Here is a 27,435-nt window from a genome sequence, read left to right on the forward strand (position 1 = left end):
CGGTACAGTAAACAACAGACCATCTTCTCAGCTGAGGTATTCACAGGATAACTTGTTTTTCTTGCTTAAAATGTAAGCCTTAGACAAAGAGCAAAACACCAAGAAGCTCTGAAAGGAACGGATTATCTGTTTCTGGTAATCATCTTCTCAGTTACATTGCAATCACATGGAAGGCTGCAATTAAGATAAAATATGTGTTTGTGCAGAAAATTCACCCACTGTTTCATAAAGCAAATTCTTTTCTCTGCATTTGATAATGCATCAAACTACTTTGGCCTTTCTTTCTGCAAGACAGCTTTTCTCCTGAGTAGGAATAGACAAAACAGCCTGGAAGGAAGAAACAAAGGTGATGTGCATATGCTGAGCAACTGTGACACCATCTGCAGTCATGTCTGTGTGGCTTTTTCCTGTACAGAGGTTACATAATTATGCCCAAAGAACTGGTGGCCCGGGACCACGCATGGGTCATGGACACACGCCTGTGCCCACCTCTTCTCAGCTCCAGCTGCTGCTCCGAGCCCAAGCTGTTGAAAAAGCCTCCTTGTAACTGCTACCCAAGGTTAGCATGCCTTCTTGAGGCCCCAGGGGAAAAATTGGGACTACTGCTTGGCTTGGGGCTGTATTTTCTCCCCTGGCACTGTAGCTGGAGGCAACTGTCAAGCCTGACTACTGCAGAAACATAACCTGTGATGACTATAACACTGTGTATCCTGCTGGGAACACTCCCATGTGGGTTTTTTGGTGGAGCTGGATATCAAGGCAGTTGAGTTCTGAAAATAAGGGCTTGTTCGGTCACACCCCTTGGAAGGGAGCACTGTCCACTCCAAATCCCTTGGTGTACTCTGTTTTCTTTACGTAGTTTAGGGTTAAAAAAACACAGCCTCTTATGATTAACACTATTCAGTTTGAAGGATTAGTAATTCATGAATATTTCAGAAGATCGCAGTACATCAGTACTTCAAATTCATGCCAACTGTTTTGATTCCACTTTTCTTTCTGTTCATTAGATATTAGCATTTCTGCACAATCTGCTTTAGCAACCCATCTTGAAAAATACAGCACATCTTGAGTCTTCAGTGACAAACAAGTCAATAGAGATAAATAAAATGGCTGCCAATATGGAAACTTTTGTTTACACAGCTCAAAACTAACACTTTTGTTAAGTGATGATGTGTGTACATTTCTATAATCCAGTGCTGTCAAGCCCTGGAGCAAATCAGATAAAAAGGGGGTTATTCTAGTAAAGCATGTAGAAAATTGCAAATCTGCAATACGATCTGTCTTTGAAATGCTTTACATTGTGTGCTAAATGAAGGGCTGAAATCTTATATGGGACTTAATCATGTCATATGATCAACCACAGACAAAACACATTTTCCTTGGAAAGAAATATACCACAACGACAAGGCAGCAAGTGGAGCAGAACGCATGTGAATCGATTGTTAATAACCAATTTAATTTCAAAGCTGCATCTCCTCTTTTCAACCATGCAGTAGGCAGCTAACCCCATCAAATGCTGAAGACCAGGTACTTGCAGACATCAATGGAGTCTCAGCCAAAGGTCCAGCCAGCCCAGCTGATACAGGTCAGCTCTTAGCTGATACAGCAGTACACTGGAATTTAGCTAGGACATACTCATCTACAGCTCTTCTTTCAAGGGCCACGTCCCATTCTGCTTCATCCCATGTATCCTACTCCATGGGTGAGTCACCACAAGGAAACAGAGCCTGGTCTGAGGAGGGAAGCAGTGATGCACTGGTTTTACTCTTCTGCAGTGCCATTGATGATGTGATTGAAGGAGAACGGAGAAAATTTGTACCCAGCTCCCACGTAGAACTTGTTCTGAAATTCCACCCTAGGGAGGAGCAGAGGGAGGCATCAGTGTTGCCTGTAGGCAGGACCTACAGCCAGCCAAGGGGCTGAAATATGGCACCCATGGGAAAAGGGAGGCTACAAGATGTTGCACTCTCAGCTGCGAATGTAGGCCCGTTATGGGACCAGCAATGAGACACAGGCAGCCCAGGGAGCAATGTGGCACACATCAGCTCTGACTTTCAATCCAGCCAGACTGGAAATGCTCACTATGAGGCCAATCAGCAGAACCTTGCGGGGTAACCTGCTTCTAGAAGCTCTGAGAGCTGGGATAACCACGTTCAGGTTGCACTCTGGAGGGAGACAGACACCTCCTCCTCCCTGCACAATGATAAGCACCTGCACCATGGTTTGGCAGTGTTTATGACTTGTGCTGGGACATTACTCGGTGAAAAACACCACAGCCTGGGGCTCAGGTAGAATACCGAGTTACGGTGGTGGTGAAGGGTGTTTTGTCACCTTGGTCTTGCTCACATGCTGATGGCATGTCCACACTGCACTGTCCTTGCCTGCACCAATGATCACTTAAGGCTGACACGGGCTAACTTGGAGCTGGTTTGGCACAAAGCCTAAGAAGCCTGAAGCTCAACTTAGGCTGTTGACACAAGCATGGACACAGGTTTTCATCAGGTTTTGCACTCCCAGCTGAACTCTTGCTGCCCTTGGCAACTGTCTTGTTGGATCCTTGGGTGGGATACACAGCCAGTGGTGTGGCTGTGCTGCCTTTGGGCTTTGTTGTGCAGGTCAAAGAGGCCTCAGTGGCTCTGCATGTTTACCAGGACAGAACTGCAGGTTGCCATTTGCCTCACATGCCGACAACCACCACAGGTGCAGGAGGACAAGCAGGTTGCTCCAGGGAGCAGGTCAGAGCAGAGATCTCTCAGCTCCCTTTGGAAGAGTCTCCCTCACTTCATTTGCCAAAAGCAACTAATGGTTCAATGCACTGGCACAGCATGTCTAACACTGTGCTCACCTGCTCCCATAGCCTGTTCCCTCCCAAAGACTGATCTGGGAAAGGCTCCAGAGGACCACTCCACGTACCAGTGCAGACGCAAGGCATGCAGGAAGGCCGAGAGCCCCTCCATGACCAGCAGGATGGCTACCGTCAGCACTGCAAATGCCGCGAAAATGATGAAGATGGCGACGAGACCTGCCCAGCCGCTGCTGCTGAGCCCATTGTGCATCACCATGGTCCAAAGGACCTCTGACAACTCTGCAGAAGGAAATAAAAGGAAAACAGTGCTGAGCAGCAGCTATGGACAGATGCAGCATGCAGTCTGCCAGCTCATCCATTTTCCCAGTTTGTAGAATAAGTATGCCCTTAGCTAAGCTTTTTAGTTGCTTTATTTTATTTAGGTATCTGTTCTCCATGTAAAGCTGACGTGTATCAGCTTCCACTCCACTCCTACTAAGCTGTGCCAAGAAGTACAGCTCAACCCTGTCAATCCATGGCACACCACACCATAGCCCTCCTCCTTGCTCCCACCCCTTTCTGTTTTGCTTTTTTTGTGTGCACAGTTCTTTAGGGCAGCTGCAACTCCTAGCCAGAGGCATTACAGCAATATTAATAAAAAGCATTTCAGAAAAATTAGAAACATTGAAAATCTAAGTTCCAGCCTGAGGCAATTTCTAGTATTTGAGCATCTGTTTTTATCACAAATCAAGACAAAAGACATTGAAATGCTGTACATTTCTCATGGAATGTGATGTTCTGCTGAATGTTTCTGGGAAAAATCTCAGTGAAAATGACAAATTCCGGAAGCTCTTGAGCCAGACCTTTTCTGTCTTGTTAACTGAACAAAATCAAAATGACGGTTTCAAGTAATTTTGGCATTCATCTGCATACCCTAAGGCTATAGCAAGTGCTTGTTGGGAAAAGCAGCTATGGCTCCCATACTGCCTTCACCTCCATGGACTGGACTACACAAGTGGACTGCACCTCCCACCATGCCACACATCATGAGGACTATTCCAGATGCATGGTTAACAGCAGCGCACAAAAGGGGCCCCAGCCAGTGAATGCAATCAGAGCTGCCAGGGATCACCTCTGAAAACTGAGATGCCCACCATGAAACACTTGGAGAAGCAAAACATCCTGACACATAAATGTCCACAAGGAGAAACCTGGATTTCCTGAAGAAATTTGCAGGAATAGTCAAACACCAGCAGAAGCCATGACCAGCATGGTGAGGAGACTAAAGGAGGACAATCACTCACGTGCATGGGCCAAGCTCAGCGCCCAGAGTCGCAGGTAGGAAGCTGTGTTGGAAATGCAGCCAAGGCAGTATTCAATGGTGTGGATAGCTTGGTGGACAAATATGTCTCCAAAATTGAACTGAAACAACATATAAAACCGGAAAAGCTTTATTAGTTCTCACTTCAGGGCTTCCTGGTTAACAGAGCAACACTCCACCAAAGGCTCTTCATACTCCTTTCCTTGCTACATCCTGAGCAATACAAAGGTATTTCCCAGGAAAAGAGACTGCTCTGAAAAGTGTCACTTCTGAATGATCTTCCCATACATTCCCCCTGGAGAAATACAATTCCAATGAAAACTAAATGTGCAGGGAACAGCTCGTGTTCCACTCTTACGATTTCAAATCCTTAAACGTCAATCCAGTTGCTGCCAATCTCTGTGACTTCTTATAGAGACAGAAATTCTTATGTAAAATAGGGGCTTTCAGACTATCTGTCTATGGGCATACACATTTTGGGAGATAGCACTGAACAACTGTATCTCATAATATTAATATATTTTATTCATAATAATGAATAAGCAAATCAGTGAAGATTCCCTGTGACTGGGAACAGCCAGCCATGTCCACACTCAATATTGTTGATACTCCCAACTGCTACAAATATTTTTGCCACTTTTTCCTGTGTTGCATCCTACTGTAGAAGCTCTTGACAATAACTGCCAAAGGAAGGATTCTCTCCCTAGTCAACAATTCTGGCTGCCAACTTTAAATGCTCCTTTGCAATTTAGAGGAAGCAAAGGTCATTGACTCTTGGGAAAGGGTTGACCTTCTCTGGGTGCAATGTGGAAGTGAACAACCACCCATGAGGAAACAAAAGCTTGAGGTTTATAAAAGCTTGAGGTTTGCAAGAATGCCTACCACCACCAGGCAAAACCAAAGGAAAAATTTAGAGGAATTAATTCAATGAAAGTTCAAACCCTATTCTGTTTGGAAACACAAATTGTTACAACAGTCTGTATTGATATCTTGTTAGAAAGAAGGGCTGGCAACTCTGCAGAAGTCTTCTGCTTGACTTTGTGTCTTCTATTATTGTGTTTGTCTGAACAATTTTCTGTCCAGATTTTCTTACCTCTTCATCATCACCCTCATGGCCACCGCTGTGGTCTCCCTGGGAAGCTTTCTTGGAGTGATCGGTCTCCAGGACATCCACCTCATTTTCACCTCCTGAGTTTCCTGAGATGGCTTGAGAATGGATCTTTTAGAAACAAAATGCAGTATGTTTGGTTGCTACTAAAATAAAGAAGTCCATGGCACAGAACTCCCTCAATAACTTTGTGATAGGTAACAAGTGAAGGATTATATAATGGACACAAAGACAGTTACAACAATAGTCATCATGGACCACAGAAACTGAATATTCCAAATTGAATTAAATAATACCTAAATGCTTTCCATCCTAGAGCATTTTCCAGTGATTCCAACTATTTTGTAGCTAGTTTCTAGTGTCACAATGCACTCTTTGATCCCACCATGAGAAGACCCATCACTTTCAGCAAATGAGAAAACTGAGGTACTTTTAAAGCTGATGATCCCAATTAGATGGGTGCAAATCAAAGGAAAGAGCAACGAAGCCTGAGAGGATCACATGACTTGATGAAGGTCACACAGTTCTTGGATACAGGCAGAAATAAAATTCAAAGCTCTTGATTCACTTTAAATTGACAAAAACCTCTTGGCAACCTCTCTGCAATTATTATTTACAGGACTTTCCTAGAGGCCTGAACAACCTGATCTAATAGTCCTATTATACAGCATAACCAAATAGAGACCTCATGGCTTCTGTCAGGCTCTGCCTTGTCACCCTTTATAGCCTCCAGCAGGTTTCATGGGAAAGGTCTCCTGACAATATATTGTCTCCTATTGCAGCAGTAATGATTGTCACACCAGCTTTATCTTTGCTTTACCTGAATGTCAGCATAGAAAACAGACTTTGCTGCAAACATATAAATCTAGGGGAATGGAAGATGTGATTAGACAGCTAACATATGAAAATTAGGAATAGAAATATGGGGGCACAATAGGAGATGGGTAAAATCTGTCAGATGTTCCTGGCATAAAAGCAGGAGATGGAGTCAGCCATGTCAAGCCTTCATTCAAATCCCAGAAGAATGACAAAATAAGAAATTACAGTGCAGAGGCAGGTCTCCTAGGGACCTGGCTTTCAATTATGGGTCAGAAGTGACTGGGTTGGAAAAGGTCAAGCAGCAAAACCAGCATCTCTTTCTTCAAATGGAAACATCTGTGCCCTATAAAAGGTACTCCAGCCACTAACTCTGACTATAAAGAGAAGTAAATCTTGACTGACAAGTAAAGTCCTGTTAGTGTAGTAATGGAGAGAATTAATGATCAACTGGGAAATGGCAGCTGCTGCAGTTATGTGTTGAGCTGTGGGCAAACCACAGAGCCCATGGGAAGGAGGGCTCTGTTAATGCGAAGGCAATCACTTAAGGAAGAAGGAACTACTAGAAAGCAGACAACAGCTTTTAAATCAAACCTCTCCTTCAAGCACTGTTGCTCTCTCCAAGTCCTCTTCAAGGACTTTCACAGATGCCCCATTTCTACAGAGAGCAAACTAATGGTTAGTGGAGATTGTGGATTGACAGCTGAGGTCTTTTCCCTGTCTTAACTTTACCAGCACTTCAATCTTTCTGAATCTTCTTTGGTTTTGGATAAAACAGATGAAAGAACTTGGTGTCAGCTTAACAAATAGGCTATGTCCTTGCCAGAAAAGCTCCTTCTTCCAGGGAAATGTTTCCTTCACTGGAGATATTCAAAAGCTGTCTGGACACAAACCTGAGTAATGAGCCCTAAGGGAACCCTGTTTCAGCAGGGAGTTTGGACCAGGTGACCTCCAGTGATCCCTTCCAAATTTAGCCATTCTCTGATTCTAGTTTAGATAGTTTAGACGTACACATGTCCTGGGCATATGTGATGTAAAGCACACTTTGAAATTGTCAGAGAAAGCCTGAGGTCAGAGAAATGTAGAATTACGCTACTGCAAAGAGTTTTTGGGGTCTGTCTCCCTAGCTTTGTCTTTGCTGTACTGAATCCCCCCCAGCTGATCCACATCCCTTACCATGTGCTGCGCTTTCAGGTGGTTGGCTCGGAGGATGAAAGGTTTAATTAGGAGCATCCAGGGAACAGCAATCAGAGCAAATATGACCAAGAAACTCTGCACTTCTTTCTGAAAGACAAAGCAACAAGAGCAAAAATTTGCTTTACTTAATTTAACCAACTATGTTTATGGTTAGAAACCTGAGTCTATATAAAGGTAATTTTTTTAAATACAACAAATGCAACTCAACTCCCTATTGTATTTGTTGTATTTGGCTGTGTATCCTCTGCTTGCGAGAACATGAAAATAAATGTATAGTGCTTAAGGCTCCAGTAAGCACATTCAGCTAGAGATAGCTGGACACCTGGAGATGAAAGGCTTTCATGCTGAAAAGGGTTAATTTACCAAAACCCCATGCTACTGACCTGAACCTGGCTACTCAGTGTCCCAAGTCAATGTCCTAACTCTGTGTGAGTCAGTCAGGCTGCCTTGCTTTGATCAGTGTAGAAAGGCTGCAGTAAGAGCCAAGTCATTCAAGTCTTGCCATGGATTTACTCCACATCTGCAATTCCAGAAGGAATTAAACCCCCATAGCTTAGGCTTGGTAACAGATTGTCCCCACAACGTAAAGTATTCTTACATTGCAGTATGGCACCGCTATTGCTGTCCTGACATAACTGTCTGTACTTTCAGAAAACAACAAAACAAACAAAGAAAACCTTAAACCACAACTTCTGCATTTCTTTAAAGCTGGCTCAGATGTATGATCATCTTATGATTGGCCTCATACAATATTTTCACTAAGACTACCCAGGCAGATGGCACATTCTGTTCCTGGTGGGGCAGGGGGACAGGAATATAAGAAAAAAAACTCCCACCTTGGGAAAGCTTTGGTTTGTTATAACAACCCAACAGTGTTGGTTGGTGACATGTTAACAGTGTTATCAAAAGCCTTTTAAAAGGCTGGGAAGACTGTGTTTTTCCAAACTCCCCTGAATGCTTAACACAGTTACCTGGAGCTGATCAGGGCTCTCTACTAATTCTGACTCACCAGCTGTCCCTAAAATTGAGTTCATGTTGGAGTGCCCAGTGTGCAACTGTATAGATGTGGGTGCACACATGTGGCTGGATGCAGCACTTCCTTGCAGATTCTTCATTGATGCTGCTGATGTAAAATCAATTTAAAAAAAAAAATCCATGTCCTGAGAATATAAATAGAGATGACTTTAAAACAAGTTTTCTCTTAGAGGATATTTTTTTGCTTGCTTGTTTTTTTTTTTTTTTTTTTTTGTTTTTGTTTTTGTTTTTGTTTTTGTTTTTGTTTTTTTTTTTTTTTTTTTTTTTTTTAAGTGAACTCCCAAGAGGAGTTATTTCTGACAAAAATCTGCCAGAAAAACCTCTAGCTACTTCTACTTTTTTAGGTGAAAATGTCAAGTATTAAAGCTTTCCAAAGAAGAAATAGGAACTTGTCTTATAGGAAGAAAGGGAGATGTCTCTAGCATTGTGACCAGACCGCAGGACAGCATGCCTGCAATATGCAGCTTTGTATCTCTAGTCACACTTTGATTTTTTTCCCCCCAATAGTATCTTCAACTGCATCATTCTTCTTGTCAGAATTACACTAAGAAAGAGATTTCCTCTGCATCATTGATTGATAGCTGCTTTCTCCTCCCAGTTGACAAGACCAACACAAATACCAGAAGAATAAACTTTACTTCTGTGACTGACACTTGTGATTGAGCTTCTGAGCCTGTATCTTTATGCCCCCTTTCCACAACACCCACTGCAAATACAAAACTACAGCAGATTCAGGCTGCTTGATCCATACCTGATGCTGATACAATGGAGCATTTGAAGTGTCACTATAGTTGAACAGAAACATGTTGATAAAGTGGATGAGGATGCTTGGTGCACTCTGTGATGAATGGACATCAAAATGACACCACTTGAAAATAATCATGAAGACCAGGTAGCCAAAAAGAGAGATAATAAAAATCATCTCTGGAATGAACTGAAGGATAATGTTTACGTATTTCCTGAAGTAGCTGGAAAGAATCAGGAAAGAAAACTAGAGTTAATACCATAAATAGTAATACAAGTTTGCACCCAAGTCTGGCAGTACTTAGTTTCTGGAAAATAACCTAACAAATTTACAACTATCATTAGCCAAGAAATAAGTCCATAATTACAGGCTTTATCAGTGAAAGCCATTGTTTAAATACAAAAGCTCTGTTATATTGATTATCTTCAGATATTTGCATTTGACCCACTAGTATCTCAGCACCTCAAAAGATTATTACACTGAAAAAATAGACAATTAAAAGACAATTTAAAAAAAAATGTCTTATTCACAAAGTGGAGCATTATATGCTGAGAAAAGTCAGAACCAGGTGTAGTATCAATCCTGTAGGGATCATCTGTCCTCTCAAATACTTTCTGTCCTTGAAGGTGACTACACACATTGCAGCTTTGGAGAGTCTCTCAACACAATAGTGTCAGCCCCTGCACTCTATCACCATTTTTTATTTGATGTTGGAAAACATAGAGGCAGAGATATAGACAAGTACACCCACAAATCCTGACCAAGAGCTGTTAAGCTAGGTGAAATGCACACACTCTGCAAGATTTCAGTGTGTTTTTGTTTAGGCCAAAAGACCTTGTCTTTCAAGAGAAAAGTTGTCAATAATGGGAGGTGCTACATCTTTTTAATTTGGTGTGCTTCCATATTTCTGCAGAATTGAGAACATAAGAAAGTAAGTTAAAAAGAGAGTTTATTGAAGAAAATACCTGCAATGTTCTGGCTGTCCTTTGGACTTAGCATTGTATATTAACCATTGTGTGAGTCAGCCACTGTATGGGACATTTCTACTCACACCAGGGAAAGGTCAAAGTCCAAATTATGACTTTCTTTCAGTGAAGGACACCAGTTCAGTGATTAGGACTTGTGTGCTGTTGCAGCAACAGGCTTGCTGAAATGAACTTACATGTGGTTGAAGAGACTGAGTATCACTCCAAAAATCATGTGCACAATCCCTATGACAACCGACATCTTCATTTTGTAGGAGTTCAGGAAAGTCAGCTTGTTTGATGCAACATTCCAGATCTTTGGGTAAAGGAACAGGGAGAGAGAGAGAAGAACAAGATTTTCAGGTGTTTGATCAATAAAAGGTGTGTGGAAGTAGTTGCTTTGGCACCATCAATTTACTCCTACCAGTTCTAGTAAGAGGGTAGCAATGCACAGAAATCTAGATGTTCCTTTTATTACTTTTCACTCTGCCAAGGTATTAATCTAAAATGTATAAAGTATTAGACTTGCTTAACTAAGGAAATAACAAGGATTTAAAATTATCCTATGACTTTGCTTCAGTCCTCCAGAAACCACTGCAAAGGCTGGTAGCAGAACCTAGATCTTTTCTGTGTCATCTCCTGTCCTTAGGCTGAGCCATCTTTAGCAAAAGTGGAAAGGCATGAGAAAATCCCTCTTGCTGCAACCAAAATTAGTTCCACCCTCACCAGAGAAGTACTGAGGACAGAGCATTTTCAAACTTTTTGTTTGAACAGAAAAAACTCTTTTCAGTTATTTGGCCATAGAAATCCACTTATTGCCTGCCTCTCTGCACTAAATTTTAAATTACGTTAGGACATACATCCCTTCTCAGTTCTGCCTTTTGTATGCTACAAAGCTTCAGGGCTGCTTCTCCTTCCTTCTCAAACTTCCTAGACCACAAAGTCTTCTGTCCTCAGAGACAGTAAGTAGACACCACTTTTCAGACACTAAGTATAGTACCTGAAGAGAAAGGAGGAAGACAGGATTATTTGGAGGGCAAAACATTAGATTTGCATGTTTGTTTGACTTGCTTTGCCTCTTCTCTGGATACCAAAGATACTGCCTAGCTTCCTCATCTCAGGGTGACTTTTTTTCCAAGATACACTTCAGTCATCCCAGCAGGATTTGCAAAATGAAAAGAGCCATCCATCCTTCAGGGCAAATGACACTGATAGTCTCCTCAGAGATTATCTGGAAGCTGGTGCTGCCCGTCCACCCCTTCCCTGCCAACACTTGTTCAGCCATTCTTCCCTCCCAGCCAGGACTTTTAGACTCTTGAACAGGGAGAAGCCAGGCTGGAAGAGGTAGTCTAGGTTAGACTACCTAAATTAAATTAGACATGTATCAGGGCAACATGCAGAAAACTCAGCTGCTTCTGATGTGATTTTCTAAACCACACTGCCCATATCCTGGGCAAAGCTTTAGAGCTGAGTTTATAAAAAAAATTACTACAAGGTCAATATCTCTGAAAACCACAGGAGGACAATGATCCTTTGGGTGACCATTTGAAATGAGAGTACAACCAGCAGGGATGGGGGTTGACTAATATGAAGATTGAAACAGGAAAGCTTGATGTGAAAAAGTACATTCCAATATATGATAAAGATAGAATAGCGAGAAAAATGGAAATAGGACACAGAGAAGAAAATATGGCTAAGTTAAATAATACTGACATTTATTTCACATACCATGCAGCAAATAGACTGCATGATATTTGGAAGTTTGCCTTCAAACTGGTGAGGTATCTCTGGAATGGGTTAAGTACTCAAGTAAGGAAACAGAGTCCAGCAGATGTGTGGTAGAAAAGAGACTTTAGCACAAGATCACTCTCGAGGAAAATCGAACTTCTTTCCTGCTTACCATTTTGCTGCTGCCCGTGCAGAGCTGTTAGCAATATATTAATTGCTAATTGCTAAAGGAAAGCATCAGAAGGACTGATGAATGGGAGGGCAGGTGGTGGTTAATGAAGTTGTATTGAATCGTGTGGTACCTCAGCACGATGTAAATAGTACAGAATAAGGGGTGGAATGGGCTGATTTTGCCTGGGTTAGAGGTATTTTTCTTCATAGTGGCTGGTGTTGGGGTGTATTTTGGATTTGTAAACACAGGGTAGATAGTATGGAGATGTTTTTGTTGTTGCTGAGCAGGGTTTACACAGAGCCAAGGCCTTTGCTGCTTTTCATGAGGCTGGTGAGGAACTGGAGGGTGCACGGAGGTTGGGAGCAGACAGAGCCAGAGCAGGTGACCCAAACTGACCAAAGGAATATTCCAGACCGTATGACATCATGCTCAGTGTATAAAGCGGAGGGAAGAGAGAGCAAAAGGGGATGTTTGGAGTGATGGTGTTTGTCCTCCCAAGTCACCATCGCGTGTGATGGGACCCTGCTCTTCTGGAGATGGCTCAACTCCTGCCTGCCCATGGAAGAGATTACTTAATTCCTTACTGTGTGCACAGCTTTTGCTTTCCCTGTTAAACTGTCTTTATCTCCACCCATGGGTTTTCCAGCTTTCACTCAATTCTCTCCCTGATCCCACTGGTGGGGGAGTGATTGAGGGGCTGTGCGGGGCTTGGCTGCTGGCTGGGGTTAAACCACAACACCAATGTAAGGAACAAAGAGCAAGAAGTGAAAAGCACAGCTTCAGGAGAGAGTGCAGGGAGCTACTGATGTACCTGATATGTTGAAACAGGATTGAAATACAAATTATCTTAGAGCAATTTAATTTAATTACCGGATCTATTCCAAATGGATATGGATTTCCAGAGTAGACTCCTGGGACTGCTGGATCCAACTGTAGCACTGTATTGTCTAGAAGCACATCCTTACTACAAGAGAAAAGGGAAATGACCTTTGCAGCTTAATCTCTCCATCGAAGCCCACAGTATATTTATGTGAGGTGTGCTGAGGACTACCACAGGATATCTGTAGCTGACTCCAGCCTTTCTGTGACCTGTTATTCTGCACTTGTGTGCATGTAAATGGGTCCCACACAATGGCAGCCTCCCTCACACTGATAATTCTCTATGCATCAGTCCTGGACACCTGCAGATTTTTATGCACATCAGTGCCTGAACAAACAGGCGTGTTCCCAGGGACTCTACATTTCCATTTCAATAGTGAGTTCATCTGTGTGTGTCAGACAAAACCTCTGATTCATTCATGGCTGCATCCACAGCAGGGAGTCTTTCCCTTCCCCACACAGGCAGTCTCTCTTTCCAAGTCTACATGCTCCATTTGGTGTGTTTTTACCTCCTTCCTACATTTAGCACTTACTTCCAAGTGTTATTTTTAAACATGGGGATGATATGCCAGGAAGAACCAAAGAAGTTGAATGATTTGGAGAAGCAGTCATTGTAGATGAAGCCAGTGTACATGGAGAATATGCCCATGAGCAGGATCAGGTAGCGCCCGCTGAAAAAGGTGTTCCAGATCTGCAGGGGGAGAAGGCAGTGCCAGTGACCAGAGTACCTGCAGGTCCATCAATTGGTGGGCCTCAACCAACAGTAGACATGATTGTACTAGTCTGTGTATATACAATTATTCATAGAAAATTTTGGGTCCCTTAGGCCCTCTGTGTATGAGTAGGTAGAAGTGCCAAAACCTCTGCCTCACAGGTGTCTTTGAACCATCTCCACACAGCCTTTGAGAGGCTGGATGTCCCCTGTATCCAATGGGGCTGATGAGCCTCTCTCTGTGCTGATAGGGTGCACCCCTGGTACTCACCTCATTAGTGCTTTTCTGGGCCAGAAGGCTCTTCTCATTAATGACCATCCAGAGTGCGAAGCCCAGCATGACAGCGCCGTGGCCACAGTCCCCAAACATCACCGCAAACAAGAAGGGGAAAGTAATGATGGTGTAGGGAGCTGCAGGAGGGAAAGGTCAAGAAGCTCAGCTCCCTCTAAACAAAAAGGCTTCATCAAAGAAGCAGTCTACACCATCAGGCCATTCCTTACAGGTACTGCCCTAAAAGGCCTTCTCAATTCTTTCCCTACACACCAGGCAGTCAGATCTCATGCAGAACTAGCTTTATCATAACAAAGAATGTCAGAATGTCCAATTGTATGACCTGTACCTTCCTTGCAGTTTTATCCTTTGTTTCTTGCCTCACCATAATAAACACCATGTGTAGACAACTGCATTCTGTTTTGCAACACAAAAATATATTTGAAGGTTACTATCATGTTTCTCAACCTGCTCAGCTTCAACAACTTGAGTTAATCTCACCCTTTCACATTGGTCCCCATTTCTAGGTTTCTATTAATTCTCAGTGGTCTGAAATTCTCTACCATTGTTTCAGACTTTTGTCAGGTCCTTTTGGCCTTCTTTGTCTCAACACAGTGAGCTCAACTTACATTTCCCTTATGACCTTAGTTCTTTTTCTCAGAACAGCTACCTCACCATTTGTTCTCCATCCTGTATTTGTATAGTTCCTTATTTCCATCACAATCATTCATTGAAGACCAACAGCCAAATTCTTTGCCTGAGAATATCCATGCCTATACACCAAACAGCTCCAATATGGTTCAGATTTCTCAGTCAGCAGCGAGTACATTTTTGAGGATAGTGAGAGAACTCAAAGGCTTTACTTCGGCTCATGCAAACCAGATGCATACAGTTGAGTGTTTCTCACCTGGGTTCATCTCCCTGTAGTTGCCCACACCATATGCATCCACGATGTTCTGAAATCCAGCTGTGAACTTGTTGGTCCTGTTGAAGGTGGGTGGTGCCATCCTGGTGTGTATGGCAGTGAGGATGGGGGCAATCGTGGAGCCACTGCGTTCCTGAAACCCAGTGACAAGGACAGACATTGAGCGGATAGAAGAATTGGCCCCACACATCACTTCTGGCTCAAGGGTCTGTCACAAACCTGCTAACATTTAATGCTGACCTTAAGCTCTGTCAAAAGATGAAAGGTCAAATGACAACGGGACAAACTCAACTTAAAACAGAAAAGGGAGCCCCACATTACAGTAACAGACCTGTCTGAACATATGCTCAACATATAAACAATTCAGTGCAGGTGAGACCCTCAAGGACCCAAAATGTTGCTCTCTTACCATTCCTTGATGGAGAGCTCTTTTTATCCGGTCAGCATCAGCCACTGGAAACCAGATCTCTGCAATGACACACTGCTGGGTGACATCGATGTTACAGCAATTCAGGATGTGGTAGATGGCCTTGATTTTCTTCACCTTGATCCCCCAGGACCACAAGTTGGCTGCTGCCTCATGCAGCAGTCGTTGGCGGTGGGACTCGGTTTGTGTTATCACCTGTAAGCACAACACAGGGCAACGCTCAAGATAGAGAAGCACAGGGGGCATGATCTACTCAGTTAATTGGAGAGGGCAGGTGGAAGAGGGTTGATGAAAAGGAACTGTTTGTATGAATGTGTGGGGTATCCCAGAGAGCAGCATCTGCAGGTGTGGACACAGGTGCACAGTGCTGCTCACCAAGAATTCTCCCTGCATGGTCCTGAGTCACTGTAAGTGTAGAGGGAACCACTGGAAGTTACTGAGATGTGGGATTGGCTTCCTACTCAGTTGCTTACAGACTGGCCACATCCCAACACATGCTCCCAAGCTGCTGTCTCTGGCAGGCAGGTCTGTGCCACAAACTTGGGGCGTACCACACCCATGAGTAGAACTACAGTTCATGGTCTTGGGACCTCCATGCATCATGTGGCCACCACAGTGCTGCTGCGTAAGTAAACGATGGAGATAATGAGGTAATGTGTCAAGAAGACAATCTGTGTAGTCTGCAACATGGTTTCAGACAGGACAAATATTTGGGCAGGTCCCACTTGTAGGGTTCAGTCCTCAGTAAAGCCACGGCCACTTACTGTGTTTAAATCCTCGATTCTTGTGTTGACCCCATCAAGCATTTCTCGGCGCTCGGTGGCAGACTCTGGACAAGGATAGACTGTGGCACGAAATCTAGCCTCATTAAGAGAGAGTTGAAAAACACCGGTTATTTGACTGAGTTTTCTTCCTCTGTACTCCTCCCAGCTCAAAGGCAGGGAAACTGGACTTCATTCCTGACCCAGCAGTATACTCACATACCACAAAGTTGCACTTGGTCTCACAGAAAGGTGCAAACCGTTATCCTTTGATGGGAATAAGGATCTCTTTGCCTGCTGTAGCTGAAAAACCCTCCTTTTCTGAGGTGATACAAGGACCTGATGTCATACAGAGGTCAGCACTAACATGTAGGCACCCCTCTTCTGTCCACAAGCTGCTTGAATTGCGAGGAGACTCAAGAAAAACACACCCTGGCAAAGGCAGCCTCACTAACATAGTAGCCAACAGATGTCCCTCTTGCACCGAGGTTGGAAAAATACCATGTCTGTCTGCACTACCCTCCTGCAGGCACTGGGAGAAGGCATCAGCTGAGCTAATGCTGCACTGCAAGAAAACGCCCTTTGTGTGGGCAGGCTGATTAAGTAAATAACCCTGTAAAAACAAACAAGCAAGCAAGCAAACAAAAAGACTGTATTTCCAGGATAAAATAGGAGAAGAGAAGAATGGGTACAGGGTTTTAAACACCTGAGAGCGGTATCTGTTACATCCGTTTAGGTAACCAGTATGAAAGTTTTTATAAGCTTACCCCCAAGGTTCTGTTTGGAAGATTCAGCGGGTTTAGTGTGGTATAAGAAGGACTAAAGTGGATTTCTATCGTGAGTGAAGGTCTTAGCTCCATGCAGGTACTGCTTCAGCTGTAGCATGGAACTCGACCTTCTCTAGCACAGCTGCAGGTCACTGGTGTAAAGGTGCTTCCATCTGCACAGCACACTGCACTGTTGTACACTCTATGATACCAGCACAGACAATTAGAAATGAGTTGTATGTCTCTCTGAGAAGTGTGCAGCTACCTGTCCTGCCTGCAAAGCAAGTCCCAGAGTACTCTTCATGCACAACAGCAGGCACAAGGAATTCCCCCAGGACTGTACAGGCCACAGGGTGCACTGCTGCTGCTCTCTGCCTGCAAGCCTGAGCTGAGCTGAGGTGCTGCCGTAACTAAAATAGCAGACATCCCTCCTTTTTTTTTACTGCTTGGCTTGTTCAGTGATATCTAGTGCATGTGCCATCCCTGCCACTTTGATACTGCCCATCAGATCTGCAAGAAGAGATCCTTCCTCTTTGCAGAGCAGAGATCTCCTGCCCCTGACCTAAGGCAACACATTTCCACCATCCTGCGGTGGATATGCTGAGTTAGGGTTGCTGAAGGGCTGTCTTTCTGCACGTGAGATGAATTAAAAGATGTAACAGGGTCATAGGGGTCTATCCCTGCTTAAGAGACAAAAATGTACAGGCTCTGTGTACAGAGAAGCATCATACTCTGGCTTTGTCTGGACGCAGGATATTTCACCACCTGCTCTACAAAACCAGTTCCAGCACATATACAAGTAAGTACAGTTGCAAATTGAACAAACATGCTGCAGTTTCCTAGAGATCAGTCCAGAGCTGTGTGTAATGACAGCACGTGCTCTTCAGCTAAACTTCCCTTTCCAGAATTGAATTTCTCCTCACTCAACACCTGGTATTCATTTCCAAAGGTTATTCACCCTACCTAATTATTTCCATCTTCTTATTCTTCACAGCTCTTAGTTCATCTTCAATAAGGATTTTTAATCAAACTTGAAAGCTCATTCCTCCATGCTGTACAGTTCCCCCATCCCCAATAACGTTATTGCAGCAGTGCTGCTTTGATCTTTTAACAGCCATTTTGCATACTGAGTATCAGCTTTGCCCTAATGGCACAGACATCTCTGAAAGCTCCAGGAGAATTCAGCAGGGAATCCTTACATTGATAAACTCAGCTTAGTATTCACATTAGTACTGAGGCAGCTGCAAGAAAAGAGGAAAAGAAAAATTCTTACGTTTTCCTCCTTCCTGCTCCCTCTACACCTTTCACTAATAAATGTGTGCATGGACTTAATGCTCATGAAATTGGCAGACTAATGTTACCAATTAGAGTCAAGCAGGGACTACGAGTGTAACCTGAGGCACACAGCTCTGCAAACAAATCTTAGCCTGCCTTGCAGGAGGCTGGCTTAGACCAGTCCCATGATTTTTGCAGGATATTTACTTGTCATGAATGATGACTTAGTGCTAAGCAGAAATATCCTGCTGGGGCTAGAATGACACTGCCATCTGCTTTAGGTATAGTCAACCTTGCCTTAAAGGTGGACCAGACTAAAATGTCTTGGCCTGGGTACCAGGGCCGGCTGATGGCCCACAGAGCACAAAAGGAGTGTCAGAGGATTAATACATTTAGAAATCTGCCACACAGGAAAACATCTATATAGATGGGCATATTAGCAACCAAAAAATTTGAAAAGAAGAAGGAACAGAAAAGATTACTTCATTAGCACTGCAAAGAGTGTTCAGTGGATTTGTCTTTGGTAGGTGTAGTTTCCTTCAGTTACAAAGGCCTGAGAGAAACCAGTCTAAGTTCCTTCCTACAAACCTACAACCACCTACATCTGCAATACTAGCTCCTAGAAACTTTGCAAACCACAACCTCCCCGTAGGGATCTGCTCACATTTCCAGCACTGCCTGATCCCTAGCTGCAGAAGGTTATGCCTATGGTGTGGGTGATTTTCGTGTCAATCAACAATGAATATGTTGACAGGCATACAAGCATTGCGTTGCTTGTTTTTTTACTCCCACCCCAGAAAAAAAAAAGACTTTGGCTTTTGACTGCAGGGAATTTTAAATGTTGCAGAGGAAAAAAAAAAAAAAAGACATCCAAAACGAAGAGCTTTCAGCACTCTGTGGGCAACCCCAGCCAGTTCTGAATATATGACCTGGTGACTTCTTGCAAGGCCATTGGCACAGGGGAAAATCCAATGGGAAGCATTCCCCACCAGTAACTGCCCATGCAGAAGGGGAGAAGGAGTCTGAACAGCATATAAAAAGCAGGCAAAGAAATGAGACATAAGAGGGACGTGGGCCTCATGAAGTGAGTCCAAAGGCCAAGAAGATGCTCAGAGGGATAAAGCACTTCTGCTATGAGGAGAAGTTGAGAAAATTGGGGTTGTTCAGCCTGGAGAAGGAAAGGCTTCAGGGAGGAGCCTTCCAGTACCTAAAGAGGCCTACAAGAAAGCTGGAGAGGGACCTTTTACAAGGGCATGTAGTGACAGGACACAGGGAGAATAGCTTTAAACTGAGAGTAGGTTTAGGTTGAATATTAGGAAAAATTCTTTACTGTGAGGGTGGTGAGACACTGGCACAGGGTGCCACAGAGAAGCTGGGAATGCCCCATCCTTGGCAGTGTTCAAGGCCAGGCTGGATGGGGTTTTGATCAACCTGGTCTACTGAAAGGTGTCCCTGCCTATGGCAGGGGAGCTGGAATGAAATGATCTTTAAAATTCCTTCCAACCCACATTGTTCTATGATTCTATTATATGCAGGAAATTGAAATCCAGAAAGAGAACGAGGCTTGCTGAAAAGTCAAAGACCACTGGCAGCAGCAGACTGATCCTGCAAAACGGCTATGGCAGAACTCCCTGTATGTCTGAGCTTCAGGATCAGAAATCAGTGACTGAGAGCTGGGAGTCTTCCCTCATGTCCATGACTGCTTCATAGACAGATGCTCACCTCAGGAGGGCTGAATTTCCCTCTGGATGGGCATTGCCCTCCACTGCTCACAGAAGGTACCTTGGAGGGCCCCATTTGCAATGCAGGAATTGCTAACAGACCCCAGGGTTCTGTCACTTCTTGGGACTGAAGTCAGTCATGCCAGCTGGATGAAAGATCTACCTGCTTTTATTCTGATTAAAGGTGGGATGTAAGGAAAGACCTGCCCTGAGTGCAGATGTCAGGGAAGAGCAATTGCTCAGCCTCTCCCTCCAGGCTCTTGGCTGGCCTTGCCTGGCTGAGGGGCTATACCTGAAATGGGTTTGGTGACAGCAGACAGATCCTCTCATCAAATCTGATTTACACTGCAACAAAGCTCATTGGTCATCAGCGTTATGAAAGAGTAACAAAATATTCAACCTGAATTATCTTTTCAAGATGCTTAACAGGGTGGAAACAAGTCAGGTTGTATGAAGCTTTCATTTCTCTCCTGGGCTCTGTCTCTGATTACACAGATATTGCTCAAAGGCCTTGGGAAAGGGTTGAATAAACTACAGCACCATCTTTTATGAAGAAATGCAGAATGGCTTGAGAGCAAGTTGAGGATTACCATGTTTCCAGTCCTCAAGTTAGGGCCCCTGATTTTCAGGGGAAGCATGCTGAGTATTTTTTAAACAGTCCCCTTTTAGATGTCCCAAGTAAAAAACCTAGCAGCTGAAGCTCTCAAGAGCTGTATGCCACTTTGGAAAATGTAGGATCTGGAGTTCCAAGTGCCAAGGTGATGGATGTCTTTCATGATTAGGAGCAGCAGAGCTGAGGAGGGGAAGGGAGGTTGGTTGCAGAGCTGACAGCTGGAGATCTGATATTTAGCTCCAAATTCAGCCAGCCCAGACTGCCAATAACCACCTTTAAGGGAGTCATTGTGGCTTGCCCACAGGCCTGCCTTACCCATCACAAATCTTCTTGATTTTTTGTTTAAGCTGCTCTCCTTGATAGAAGATAATGAACACATTCTTCTTCACCTCTTCTCTCTGCAACACACAATTCAAGCAGAATTTAACTCACCCAGAGTCCAGTGCGGAAAGGTTGGTATCTTTTTTTTTTGGCAGCCTCTCCACTGGTTGTTTTATCCCCCATCCCCAGTTTCTCATCAGCAGTGTTTTCCCCAGATGCTCTTTCAGGAAACAGGCATGGGAAGCAGCTCTGGGTTATGGAGGAAGGAGCAATGTGGAGCAGAGGGCCCAGAGTTCGAACTCACTGAGGCACAGGGCTCACCCCAGAGACACCAAGGGGAATTGACCCTCCATGGCTAATTCCAGGTGGGGACAGCCACAGTCCACTTCCATGGTGGTCCCTGTAATACAGCTGCCCTGTGAGGCCTCATGTGCATCTTGACAGGCAGGAAAAGGAAACCACCTCAACAGTAGCCAAAGGGGAAAGCAATGTCAGAGAAACTTCTGCCATCCTCAAACTGTCCCACACTTGCCCTACAGGCTGCCCTCAGACACCAAGCTCTGGAGAGGCAGCCAGTGCTGCAGCACAGTCCAGGTCACCAGTTTTGTGTCTGCAGGTCACAAGCATCCACACAGGGCAGAGGAAGGCACAATCAGGTTGGTACCTACTGTCACAGGGTCCTCCATGGGGGTGTCCATTTCTGTGTACCTCAGGTAGATGTTTCCCCTGCAGGCTCGCCACAGTAAACGCTCAAAGGGGATCATCCTTTCCCTCTTTATTACCCCTGCTGTGAATCTGAGCAGAGTTACAAGATAAATTAATTACAAGCTCATTCCATGCCTTCTAGGACCTGTAGCATACACGATTTCACAAGCCCTTGTTTTCTAGTCTGTGCTAGCCAGGGCTAGCTGCAGGTGCTTCTAGGAAAACCTTCCCTGCTCAAGCCTGGCTTTTATCTCAATCTACTGACTTTATCCTAGGGTTCTTTCTTTTAAAAAATAACTTTCCTAGAACAACAGGTGATGGTGAAGAGAAAATTCTGGCTAGAAATGGAAGAATGGAGAGATGCCTAAAGTCACACAAGAAGAGTGTTAGAATGGCAGAGGGAGGAGGTAGAAACTTTGAAGTGTTGGTTTATCTTTACTCTCCTGTCTTCCTTTTCTGAGAAAGCATCAATCTGCAGCCCAGTGCAGTACCATGGCTTTTTCTGTGGTTAGACATCCATCCATGAGGACCAGGCTGGTAGCCAGATGCCTGAGTCCAGAAGCCATGGGTGAGATGCCTTGAGATAGCAATTTTCAGTCAATATCTACTAAGGGAGCACTGGAATTGGTGGCCTGGAAGCCAAAGTCCATTTGTCCCACTGATCCATAACCTGACCATAGTTCTGATGATAGTTTCTGAGGACAGTCACTCTCTTATCTTCATGAAACAGCTGTGCATTAGGTGAGCACCCTCTGCTAAGAAGCTGAAGGAAGCTGTGCCAGTGTCACAGCGATGCAGCACAGGTGGGAAGTCTGGCCAAGCTGGAGGCCATCACCAATACACACCCCAGCTTGGCAGCTGCAGCAGCAGGAGTGCTTCTCAGCTCCAGCAGCCCAGATGTGTCTTCACTGAAGAAATCATCTGGCAGATTGGTTTCTGCCTGGAAAACATTAGTTTTAAAAAACACTCTTCAGCATTGCCAGTTTGAAAACTGTTTTCACATTTTTCTCTTACAAATTTTCCCCAAAGGTAGCTTTCCATGGAGATTTATAAGACTGAAGGAAAACCAATAAAAATAAGCTATATCTTAGCAATGGAAAAGCATAAATGCTATTTTCAAAGAGATCTGTGAGCTAAGTTTTTAAGCCCCACTGACTCACAGAGCTATGCAGGCTCCAAAGTGACTGAGATGTTTTTGCAAACCTCATCATGGCTTGTGGTAAAGACCTCTAAAAGCAACATACATCAAATGAAAGTGCATGTATTTTTAAGAACCCTCCAACTCTCTGTTGGAAGAGCCTCTCACCTCGAAGAAGTCCTGGGTTTTCTTCAGCAGATGTTTCAGCTCTGTCAGCTCAAGGAAGTTCTGCTTCAGTGTTTGCTGGTTCTGGTTGGCCTCCAGCAGCTCGGCTTCAAGTTTCTCCAGCACTGTCTGTTTAGGGTCCAAGCACACACAGAAAAACTTAAGTAGATCAGTGGCTCTTTCCCAAGCTGATACCAAATCTCAAACAATAGTTTTTGTTTTGTTTTTAGTTTTTTTTTTTCCCAAGGGAGAATACAGAAATATTCAACAAACACTTTGATAAACTCTTTTTATGGGAAGATATTCATCAATGCCAATGCATCATTTTTCCATTGCAAACATTCCCTGATGGGTGTGTTGTCCTCTTCTGGCATGGAAGTTCTGATGCCTCTGACCCAAGCACAGGCAGGTAGGTGTGTGGTGTAGGTGTCTCAGCCTGGCTGGGTATCTCTGTGGTTCCTCACAGACATCTCACACCCCAGAATGACTGGCTGTCATTTTACTGACTACAAAACAACCTACATTCGTTTAGGTTCATTAGCTATAGGCCAAAAATTAGGTGATGACATGGGGCTGGGAATACACCAGGAAACCAAATTGCTTGTGAAGCTGAAGCCCTTGGAAAGCTTGATTTTCCTTTCTAGTCACCTACATATGCAGTATTTTAAAATTACCATGTCAGTAAACTTTGCTACCAGCTGGGCTAGAATAAAGCATCCCTTGCACATCCAAAAGAGAGGCCCAAGTATTTGTGCCAGGCCCCAGTATCACAACCATACTCCCATCAGAACAGGCAGTCCTGGGATTTTTATGCAGTGAAGCGGGTTCTAACATCAGGTCTCTTGATAAAACACCAAACCCTTTTTATTCTCTTTTATAGGATGATGGGGGGATTCTGTGAAACTAATACTTTTTCATTAATATGTGGGACCAGAGGGATGTTTCACAGGGCATGGTAAGAAGACTGGGCTCCTTTAGGAACCGGCAGCAGGACCAGTCTCAACCTAAGTGCTGAGGCAGCAACTTGGGGAGCACCTCCCTTGGGCAGGGAGAGTTGTGCCAGCCTCAGGTACCAGACTCTTCTTTTCAGGGAGGCCTTTATTGAGCACATTACACAGACAACCTGGTGCACAACCCTCTCCTGAGTCCACTCCAAATTCTGTACCTCCATATCAATCATTTCCCGAGGCAGGGGTGTCTCTGGGTACTTTTCTCCTTTGACTATCTCAACATTATCTTCCATCTCATTTTCCAGAAAACCTGCAAGGAAAGGGCACAGAAGTCTCAACACAGAATCATCTCTGGTGCATCATCCTGGTCAGGACCAAGGCATCCCATGGAGCTGTGACAAGATTAAGTGATAAATGAGGGCCATCATCCCAGTTCATATACACAGCCACCAAGGAATGAACACCACCAGCCTCCTTTCTCAGTGGAGGTGCTGTTTCTTCTGAAGTCACGGTGCCCACTCCCATGTGGACAGCCCTCAGCCCTGGCATAAGTGGTCACCATGGCCCCCTTTATTTGGGGCAGTGAGTAAGGCATGTAGAAAGCTCAGGTTCAACTGCTTTGCCCAACAATGCCAAGTGCTGCCACCATGGGTACAGTGGGCACCAGCATTATATATGATATGATATGATGATATGATATGATATGATATGATATTATATTATATTATATTATAATTATATTATATTATATCGTATTATATTGTATTATATCATATATCATATATCATATCATATATCATATCAATTATTGTGGTGGAGAGAGTGCAGAGCTCCCAGGACATCCAGAGGACATATCCACAGGACAGTGGGAATCACGAGCTCTGCTGCTTGGGTTTTAAGGACTTATCCCAAGGCTGAAGCCCTTGGCCAGAAGAAGTGTGTGCCAACACCTGGTGCACTGGTGTAAGAGTTAGGTTATCTGGACCAGCTTCCTGCCCAGCCCTGTGATTTTATGAATGCTAATTAACAGTTTTAAGTTCAGTTAACCATTTTCAAAACAAGGGCAACAAATTATTGCCCATATGGGGTGAAGTGGTAATTAGCTGACGCATGGAAAACATTTCCAGGGGCTCAGATGAAAACATCACCATTTTGCCACTAATTCTGCTCCCCAGTGTGAGAGCACTTAAAGAAATAAATCCCACACCACCAGTTGGCAGGAAGCCGATTGCATTTGACAAGCGTTTACTTACGCAGGATTCTCTCCAAGGATTCGCACCTTCTCACTTCATTCACAAACTTTCTCTGGAAGCTGTTGACATTCACATTCAGCTAAAAACAGGAGGGAAAACAAGCCTGGGGCTGAAGGCTGCACACTGCTGTGCTCATTTCTTGACATCAGCAGAGAACGAGTGCCTTTGGCGTGGATGGCAAGCACCACTGTTTCTAAGAGGGTCCTACTGGCAGGGCAGTACCGTGCGCTTCCTCATGGCCCAGGACCTGGTGGCCTCCCCCACAACCTTGCTGTGACAGCAGGAGTCACAGAGAGGCCTTCATGGAGACACTTCTGTGTCCTGATGATGCAAAGGATTGCTCTAAGATTGTGCAGAGGGCATGCAGAGCACTGGGTGGGGACTCAGGGATGGGTGGGGTTTTGGTGTGATGTTTGAATTTCAGATCAGCCTTGGTGAAATCCCGCTCTCACCATGGATTTTTGGCATCCCTACAGGTGCATCTTTCCCAAGTGCTTTGAGGAAAGGAGAAGCACACCCTGGGGCACATCTCCAACTGCTCAGCATGCCAGCCAGGCACTACTCACATCTCTGAACTGGACCAGCCCCAGCTCCCCGAGCTCAGCCACGCAGCAGTAGGCAGCCTCCACCTGCAGGAAGAGCTGCCTCAGGCTCATCTCCTCACTCCGGAAGATGGAGGCCATCCCGCCCGCTCTCCTCTGGCCTGGAAGGCCCTGGGAGTCCTCGTGGTAGCAGCACGGTCTTCCTTGCCCAAGGAGGTGCAGGAAGGTGCCAAGCTCTGCAGGAACATTGGGGTCACTGAGTCAAAGTGCTGGGAGATAACCCAGTGCTGCTCACCACATTCTCCAAAAGGGTTTCTTCCCCTTCTAAGAGCCTCCTGGAACCCACATGAGGCTTCATCCCACCCGAGCAGTGATAGATGCTAAGGTGTGTGTGTGCCGCAGGGAAAGGGGAGAGTCACCAGGCTCCTGAGACAAATGATGAACAAATACCCTGCCCTGTCCTCTGCTGGACCGAAGCACTTCAGACCACTGCATTCACGCTCTGTAATTTGGTTTTGGATGCTGTGATTGGAAAGAACTCGAATTCTCTTTGCCTTAAACACACAGACAAAAAAGAGAAATCCAAAAGCAACAAACCCCAATAATTTTACCTTGCAATTAGACAAGTGAAAGTGGCCTGACTGTTTTTTTATCATTGTCATTGATAGTGTGAACATTGCAAATCCATCTGGAACATGTTATATGGGCGTGGGGAGAAGAGCAGACTATTTTCTTTATATTAAAACAATATTTAGGATTTCAAAAGAATTTTCTCCCCATAAAGGACTGTTTTCAAAAAGAGATACATGAAATAACATGCATGGCACAAAATTTCCTCTCATCTCTATGCTTATTATTATTTACTTTGAATAACCTGAAATTGTCTTTAGTTGTTCTCACACAAAATTAACTGATCAGCATGCACAAACACAGTAATTATCTTTTTCCAGAGAAAAACATGCAAGTAGATACACTTCTTGCATGCATTTAATTTTGTAGCAAGCGTATGTTTTATAAATAGCAAAACAAAATCCCTTCGTAACCTCACTTCTACTTGTTGACAAGGGTAGCAAGTCAATTGTCTTTAACCCCTTCTGTCTCTATGAGCCTTATCTTTCAGCCTTTTTTTTAAATAAATTGTGGATTCTATGAATTCTCTTTATAACATACAAAAAGATTCTTCTTCAATATAAGAGAAGCATTTCAAGATATTAAAGGCTTATTTAACAGGAGCATGACAGTCCCAGGTCTGTATTTGCTCAAATGTCCTGGGAATTTTCCTTCTCCTACTCTCTGTACCCATTCACTCAAAAATTTAGGATGCTGAAAATACAATATATGATAACTAATAGCTTGTTAAAAGAAAACATCATGTGCCAGCTTAAATGGATTGAGTATATACATTTTTAATTTGGTTGGACATTTTTGAGCGAACCGTATTTTTCACAGAAGAAAAAGACAAAAGCTGTAAGAGACTCACTACTCATGCAAAGTAAATCTGCGGTAAGTAAATAAAAAAAGTGTCCAATCCTAATTTTTTTAGACTGAAAAGCATGAAGAAACTATAATCTAAAGCAGTTTGTATTTCTAAACCTGCAGTTAGCTTCCGTTAAAAAAAAAAAGTGCTAAATCCTTAGAAATAATATAACAAAACTCAAAATATTTAGAAAGACCTTAATTAAGCTGCTTCAAACCATCCAAAGCCAGGGTTCTATTCTTCCTTGGTTATCTGTCAGGGAAAATTCCAAAAGCTCACTTTCATGTTGATATGGAATGAGAGAAATACCTACTCCAAGGAAAGCAGAGCTCTCACCCCTCAGTTATTCCTACAGATGCAGGAGGCTTGCCCAAAAGCACCCGGTGGCCAGCAATACTTCTGTCAAAATCACCTCCCCCCTTCCCTACTCTCCCTCGCCCCCAGTTTTTCCTCTGGCAGAGAAGCAGTTAATTGAGCAATCCCTCACTTTTCCCCCCGCCGCTCTTGCCATTAAAATGCATCCAAAGGCGCCGGGTTTGGGCAGGGCAGCTCGCAGCGCTGGGAGCTGCTGGCCAGAGGGTGCAGGAGGTGCAGGAGGTGTCACCGGGCTTTACCTGTCAGCCACGCTCCTTTCCGGCAGCCCCGCTCCCCTGGGCAGGCC

The 27,435-nt window shown here is 44.1% G+C and overlaps 1 protein-coding gene and 1 long non-coding RNA gene across 2 annotated transcripts; one reads left to right on the plus strand and one right to left on the minus strand.

Moving 5' to 3' along the window:
• Window positions 1-1,448: 1,448 nt before the first annotated feature.
• Window positions 1,449-26,519, minus strand: ATP6V0A4 (ATPase H+ transporting V0 subunit a4). The gene is made up of 20 exons (XM_068190929.1): window positions 25,322-26,519; window positions 24,756-24,834; window positions 23,718-23,812; window positions 22,556-22,681; window positions 22,095-22,189; window positions 21,213-21,339; window positions 20,539-20,621; window positions 15,851-15,944; window positions 15,069-15,281; window positions 14,642-14,792; window positions 13,735-13,874; window positions 13,285-13,442; window positions 12,743-12,836; window positions 10,170-10,288; window positions 9,014-9,230; window positions 7,207-7,314; window positions 5,200-5,325; window positions 4,090-4,207; window positions 2,914-3,085; window positions 1,449-1,855 (listed from the first exon to the last, which is right to left on the minus strand). Exons 1-20 carry the CDS (start codon window positions 25,436-25,438, stop codon window positions 1,762-1,764), a joined length of 2,526 nt encoding a protein of 841 aa, XP_068047030.1. The 5' UTR covers window positions 25,439-26,519; the 3' UTR covers window positions 1,449-1,761.
• Window positions 10,235-21,547, plus strand: LOC137474390 (uncharacterized). The gene is made up of 3 exons (XR_010999331.1): window positions 10,235-10,353; window positions 10,875-10,934; window positions 19,425-21,547. It is a non-coding gene; the product is annotated as an uncharacterized lncRNA (long non-coding RNA).
• Window positions 26,520-27,435: the final 916 nt, after the last annotated feature.

This window comes from Anomalospiza imberbis, chromosome 5 (assembly GCF_031753505.1).
Source record: "Anomalospiza imberbis isolate Cuckoo-Finch-1a 21T00152 chromosome 5, ASM3175350v1, whole genome shotgun sequence".
NCBI lineage: Eukaryota > Metazoa > Chordata > Aves > Passeriformes > Viduidae > Anomalospiza > Anomalospiza imberbis.